The 7025-nt window shown below is 49.4% G+C and overlaps 2 protein-coding genes across 2 annotated transcripts; both read left to right on the top strand.

The window, feature by feature from the left end:
• Positions 1 to 814: 814 nt before the first annotated feature.
• NGA_2006200 (tesmin tso1-like cxc domain-containing protein) lies at positions 815 to 2327 on the top strand (the record flags this gene model as incomplete). The annotated part of the gene is made up of 1 exon (XM_005856187.1): positions 815 to 2327. One exon carries the CDS (start codon positions 815 to 817, stop codon positions 1910 to 1912), a length of 1098 nt encoding a protein of 365 aa, XP_005856249.1. The 3' UTR covers positions 1913 to 2327.
• On the top strand, positions 2312 to 2552 carry NGA_2068700 (uncharacterized protein; the record flags this gene model as incomplete). Its single annotated transcript, XM_005856190.2, has 1 exon — positions 2312 to 2552. A coding segment is annotated over one exon (241 nt), but the record flags the coding sequence as incomplete, so codon positions are not given.
• Positions 2553 to 7025: the final 4473 nt, after the last annotated feature.

The raw sequence follows: 7025 nt of genomic DNA, 5'->3' as shown, positions 1-7025 counted from the left end.
TCGAGGGATCCTAGCTCCTCGTGCAGGACAAACACTCATGCAATGTTGCAACCCAGTTTCCTATCCCCATTAGTCAGCGCATGTGTGTGCGTGTTTTCGCTTTTTGGTAATATACATATTTGCATGTACGACAAAGGATTGCCGCGCTTATAGCAAAAGATGACCTGATTTCAATGCTCGCACCCTTTCTGTCGGCAGGGCACACATGGTCGGCACCGCGGATGAGATCCAGTTTGCCTTCCAAACTGGAAACGAGGTGGCCACGCCAACCGTGACATCCACCACGAATAATAATACTGCCTCGCTCAATCTTGCCCCCCCGCCTCTGCCGACGCAGGCCCTTATGCCACCGCCCCCACCACGCGTTCGCCCTCCGCGTGAGCAGGAAGGGGATCTTGAGAGTCAGGGGCATGAGGGCAGTCGACACGAGCGAAAAGGTCTCGACGATTTCCAGGGGCTAGAGCAACATGAGCAGCAGCAACAGCTTCTGGAAAGAGAGGAAGAAATTGACCCGCACAATCAGCACCTGCCGGTGGCGGCCCCCGAGGCCTTGGGGGGCGGGGACGGCGCCCTCGCTGACAAACTCAACTTGATGCACATGGTCATGGTCGACGCGGAATGCATTATGGAAGGAAAGGGCTCGCTCATGGGCCCGACTACCCCCACAATGCAAGGGGTGGGGATGGAGAGCTATCCTCGCTCTTTGGTGATGGGTTTGGGGGCAGGCGAGGCCTTCGACGCCTCAGACTCGGATGAGGGGGAGAAAGGGGAATGCGAGGACGGTGGAACGGGGGAGGGAATGTTTGGAAAACATTTGGAGCGGCGGGTGGTACAACTTTACGGGTATGGGGTCGAGAATGAGGAAGATGAGGAAATATACGAGGCGGAAGGGGGCTATATCTCCTCATCTTCTGAATGCACGAAAACAACCTTGGAGCATCTCCAACAAGAGCACCGTGGTGCCCACAACCATAAGCACCCTAATCATTCGCCTTCACCGGCTGTTCCTGGTATCAGTCGTAGCCAAGGACAAGGGCCCAGCGCCGCAGCAATGGCTGCTGCTGCTGCCGCGACCTCAAGCCGCTCCCGGTGCAACTTGAGTTCCCAGAGGAGGAACCAATCATCAAATAACAGTCATCCCGGCGGCTCATCGCGCCCTGTCCGAGTGGAGGCAGCCATCCGCCGACAGAACCCCAGCCAGGAGGCACGTCGGTCTCCGCCGCTAAATGGCTCTGGAGGGGGAACGCCGCAGGGCCGTGGGACCTCCGGTCTGGCTGCAACGAGGAGCAGCAAGAAGTGCAATTGCCGGAAATCAAAATGTCTGAAACTGTATTGTGAGTGTTTTGCGATGGGTGCTTACTGTCGAGACGACTGTGGCTGTTTGGACTGCAATAACACGCTTGCTTTCGAGCAAGTACGTACGCAGGCTGTGGAAAGTATCCTGAGTCGCAATCCCCACGCCTTCACCGAGAAGATCCAATTCATCGAAACCGGGGCAACTGGCCCTGTGGCCATGGGTACTCATCGCCGCACGAGCTTGCCCGGTGGACAATGCAGCGTGGGTGACAATGGGGAGACGACCATGATGGGAGGCCTCCAAGGAACCGCGGGAGGGGCATTGCCCACCGCTGCCCATGTAAGAGGATGCAACTGCAAAAAATCGCTGTGTATCAAGAAGTACTGTGAGTGCTTCTTTGCAGGCGTGTACTGTGGTGAAAATTGCCAGTGTGAAGGGTGTCAGAATAATCCTGAGGCCTCCGCGGGTCTTCACGTGAAGAAAAAACGTGGCAGCACGACTCACGGAAAAGGGCAACACCCGAAGCAGGTCCAACGCCGACAGCAGGCATCCCCATCCCTGTCCGACTCGCATGACCTTACCCCAACTCGTGTCACGGGAACGGCGGTGATCTGAAGACAATGAGCAGTCTGTATGTCAGAAGAGAGAGCGAGGGATAAGATATGTGACACAGACTTTGTACATCATGTCATTTTGGGAACATGAATGAAAAAAGCGACGCTACGGGTCCAAGAAGGACGCATTCTAGCGCAGTATACATATCTATAGATATGATCAGAAAGTAGGGAAACAATGTTTGGAAAATAGGCAGCCTATTTTGAATCGAAGCGGGAAAATACAAGCGTGTAGTTGCTTGCAGCATGTCATTGGATAAGGAAACCGCTATGGAACCAAGGAGAAACAGTGTGCAGACCGCAGTGGAGGGAAGATCAGTAGAAAGGGTACTACTTAGTTTGATCTATACACGAAAGCAAAGGCGAGACGCCACGTAATCCTTTATTTAGAAAAGAAGCACCTCAACCACCTTTCATTGGTAAAAGTTCAATATTTTGATGCTCTCAGCATTCTTCTTTTCCGGGCGCCAGGTCTTTGCGGGCAAATTTTTCTTCATCAAAAAATGAAGCTTGCACTTGCCGACCACCAAAAAAGCGACCGTTCATGGCCACATACGCCTTTACCGCGCTTTCCTGACGTTCAAAAGCAACGAAAGTTCGAACACGTTCCTCTTCAGGGTATGAATTATCATTTACCTTAAAATATGTGAAGAGGGTGGGAAGCGTGGTTGAAACAAATGAAGCAATGGAGAAGCTTACAATACGTGCAACTTGCTGAGACAGAATCCGAGTCAAGAGATCATACATGTCACTATACAACTGAAGCGCAAAGGTATCTGGCCATGTACAAATTTGTCCTACAAAGACATGAGTCTTTTTTCCACTGTATTTCACTCTCTTTACCTCAAAGACCAAGCACTCTGACACGGGCCCATGCTTTGCACATTCCTCCGCTGTCTCGCCCTGTAGGTCATCGTCCACCTCTCCAGGTCCCACCATATTTTTTAGCAGGACGATTTTTGTCGGATTGCTGAAGAGGCCGCGCTTTTTCTTTTTGGGTTGCGGTTGCTGCTGCTGTCTGTCAACATCTTGGGCTCTAGAATCGAGATATGAAATATATCAATCTACGAAGACAGAACAACCTATCTGCAAAGAGCTTTGTCAAATCAATGCAACCACTTTGTAATCTTCTTGGGAAAATGCTTATGCAATTGTCATTTTTACATAATGGGTATGCAACATATTAATCATTGCACTGTGCTCCCAGAATGTGTCGTGAAGCACCACATAACTCTCTTTAAAAAAAAAGTGTAAGAACAATTTTCTGACACGCTTCTTGAATGGAAACAATCCTTACCCTTTGCCGCCCTGTGCAGGTCCACTGATCACTCCCTTTCCGCCACCTAGAGCACGGGCTTTGATGGCTTCTGTGATACCTTGCCGATCCCGGCCCAGGCCCGCGCCTTCCTGGTAGCCTAGCTTTTTCATCAGAGCAGCGCCAATCCCCTCCGTCCTGCCTCTTGGCTCTACTCCACCACCGGTGGCGATCGCGTCCTATATGCGATTTGTCCCGATACTTAGATGCATTTCTCAGCCAGTAAAAAAACTCAGCAGTACTGGAATGAATGTGTACATAAAAAAGGCCTCAGTAGCATTCCAAACTTACTTGTGCATCGGCAAATTGAGTTTTTCCTGATTCGAGCGCAGACAAAGTGTCAACGCACCTATTCTTGTCCTCCACAGGCGCACCCTGTCGAAAAAGTTTTTATGATAAGGAAGAAATTGCTGACTTACCGGTTAAAAGGACATTTCATCCCGTGCATCACGCAGACGAGATTTTATCCTTGGGCTTAAACAATTACCTTGGTCATCCAAGAGGGCAAATTGCTTACACCACCACGCCCACGCCCGCGTGCAGGCATTATACTATCCGGCATTGGATTGTCCCCATTACTTGGCAACGATTGGAGGCCTGCGAGGGTATTCCGACCGCGGCGCATTTCTTCTTCGCGTTCCTTTCGAAACTTTTCATATTCCCTCTGACGCTCTTCGTCCTTTGCCCTGTTTTCACGCTCCTGCAGTAGAAGACAGTGTACATTTACTTTCCTCTTTTTATGACCAAAGTTTGAGCCGGTAGTACCCTTTGCAAAGCTGAGTGGGCACGGGAATCTAGCCGCTAATTTCTCTTCAGAAGTTGATTAACAGACAATAAGATATCACTGTAGAATGCTCCACGAAGGATGAAAGATCTTTCTCCCAAATCCATAGCGACATCCTCACTCATACCTTGCAAAACTCCATATAATCATTTGGTCTGGCTGGATCGTAAGCCTCTCCTTTAAAGGCTAATTCTTGCAAATCTGCGCAATCCACGTGAATAATCGTGTCTCCTTTAGATGTCGCTGAATTTCTACTATGGCCATGGATCTGTTCGTAAATAGATAAACTAGTGAACAAAACATATCTAGAGGGCCGAAAATTGTGGACTTCTCTGGCGTACAAGCCCTACCTCTATGGGCTCGTGAGTGACGGCAGTCCGAGGGCGGGTCTGTGGTGGAGCCATCAATTGAGTAGGGCGTGCTGCTAGTCGCTGGGGCGGAAGCATTATACTTGAGGTGGAACGAGGTTTGAGAAAGGTCGCCGCATTCTTCTTGTGGGATGCCTTTGTGGACGCCTCCGCCTTTTCACCTGCCGCGGGCGGGAGGTCCCCGAACAAATCCATGACACCGTATCGCTTCTCTTCGTCAAACTGTGTCAGAATGCATGCCGTTTAAATGAGATTCTATTTGATGAAAACGCGTGGAAGGGCAGTGCAACCTCCCGTCTGTGGAAAGCCTGCCGCCCTCCTGGGGCCTCGCCCACTCGCTTCTTGAAGACGCTGGACAGGACTGGCGCGGCCGTGGGTGGGCACTGGAATGAAGAAAGTCTTGATCGGGCTTGACAGACATACCGTATGCACTTAAAGTCACCGCGCAAACCCCCGGATGCTATTCTTTTCGTCTCTCGATCACTCATTTTCTGCGAGATAGTACTGTGCTGTCATGCAACCTCCTCTTCCTCGGGAGTTTCTCCCTGTATTATTGCAAAAGCTCCCACGTTTTATACCCATAACTACGTTATCTCGGAGGCTAACTTACTTGCTTTCTGTGAAATATGTATGCAGGCGGAGAGGGCTGTGAAATTTGTTTGCCACATTCGTCACACGATCAAGTGGTCTGGTTGGGGACACCACGATGTGTAGAAGCAATGTTTGGCGGATGCCTTTTACATGTGCCCGAGCACAACACCCAGGAGTATTCTCCTCGGCACCAGCATTAATTGTCAAGCGACAAATCAGTGCACAAGCGCCTCATCATAGGGTTTGTGGAATGGTCATATTGCATCGCCATGGGGAGCGCGCACCTGTGGTTAATTTTTATGACAACGGTTCGGACGCTGCCGTCGCTCAGGAGGAGCAAAAACGATGGTTGCGACGCCTCCCAAATGAGGAAGATATGGCTTTCCTCAATTTACACTTCCCCATACAATCTGCTGCAACCCGCATTCCACACGACGTTATAACTCGGCCCTTCGGTTGCTTGACGGGGAAGGGGCTAGAGAGTATGCGGAATCTCGGGCGCAGTATTAGAAATTTGCATCCTGAACTTTTGGGTGGTGGCGAAATAAAAAAACACTCGGATACGCCAAAAAGGAGCGAGTCGGTAAAAATCAAAGTGAGTAAGGAAGCAGAAGTAAACTGGCGGAATTAATTGGGTGTCATATCTACAGGGGAGGGAGGGAGAGGACTCGGCTTCCTCTCACCACTTGGCCTCAAAGCGAAATAGATTGGGTCTTTTATCATATGCCATCGTAATTGAGATGCTTCCTTTTTCAAATCTTTCATCGCAGAAATCATCTCTCATTGGTCTTTTCAGGTTTTTTCCTCGAACTTCTCTAGGACTCAGCAAAGCGCGCAAGGGCTGCTTCACGGACTCGGAGCCCAGCAAGTTGCCCATAGTGGTCAAGTACCGGTTTTTGTCCGAGAAGAAAACGATTGCACGATTCACATGTACGATAATAAACCCGCTGGTATTCAAGACGAAGTCAACAAGGTATTGACTTCCTCTTCCTTTCTTTGCCGCCAAGAAGAACAAGAGGTAAGGCGCAAAGATGCCGGGCGTACAAGACGCACTTTTTCATTTACAATGCAGTATCAATCATTCCTTCCAATATTTTCACGACTGTTGTGAAACTGGAAGGTATGTCCAGATACGGGTGTGTATTTTTTATGTGAATCTTACGACTTCCACAGACCTTGAAGTCCGATCTTGTCAAACTTATCCCCAAATTTACCAAAGAGAACTTCAAATGGTGAGTAACATGCTTATGTTTCAAATGGGCGAAACTTATGCACTTACTAGTGGCCCTCCTGCTTTCAGTGTGGAAATTTTGCTTTATTCTTCTTGTCCTCTCGTCCTTATCCACGAATTCACGTCTACTTGGTTATCGGTACGACATGATGATGAACAGTTTGTCATTCACGTTTCATCCTTCAGCGATGTCGTATTTCTTCCTGTCAAACTCCGAGCCTCTATTCGCATCTCGCGATCATCGCTTACTTGTTTTGTAAAGCGGGACCTGTGACTTTCCTTAGTATGTCCACTTACCTAGTCCTGTGGTAGTGACACACTCTCCTCGGCTGCATACCAAACTCAGGATGGAAGCAGCAGATTTTTTTTGGTGTTGGCCTGAAGACGTAGACATGCCAACGAGATTACAAGTAAGTCTTCGCGTAGAGGCAAATGTATGGGTAATGAGCACGCAACATGCCGATGAGTTCTGGGAGCCGCGTTTCCTTTCTAAATTTTGAAAAGAGTTTTAATGTTTCCTCCTTTTGCTCTAATGTGTAATATTGTGTACGACACAGAAACTTCGACGGCCGACGCTTGAATACGTAGCTTGGCGATTCAAACAATACTACTCTCACCGCCCATTATTGACTCTGGTCATTGCCCCCCTTTTGGAGGAAGTCCTGCGTACGCTGCATGGAATGAGCCATGCGCACTTCGAGCGCAGGGAAAGCAAGGAAAGAAATTTGGATGTCAATGTGTACAGCGCCCATGACGTGACCCTGTTGGCATTTCTGCACGCTTTGGATTGGCCTCTCATACACGATCTATCGTGGTGGCCGCCTT

This window comes from Nannochloropsis gaditana, assembly GCF_000240725.1.
Source record: "Nannochloropsis gaditana CCMP526 unplaced genomic scaffold scaffold022, whole genome shotgun sequence".
In the NCBI taxonomy this organism is placed as follows: domain Eukaryota; class Eustigmatophyceae; order Eustigmatales; family Monodopsidaceae; genus Microchloropsis; species Microchloropsis gaditana.
The sequence above is the reverse complement of the archived record's forward strand: the minus strand, read 5'-3'. Positions and strand labels throughout refer to the sequence as shown.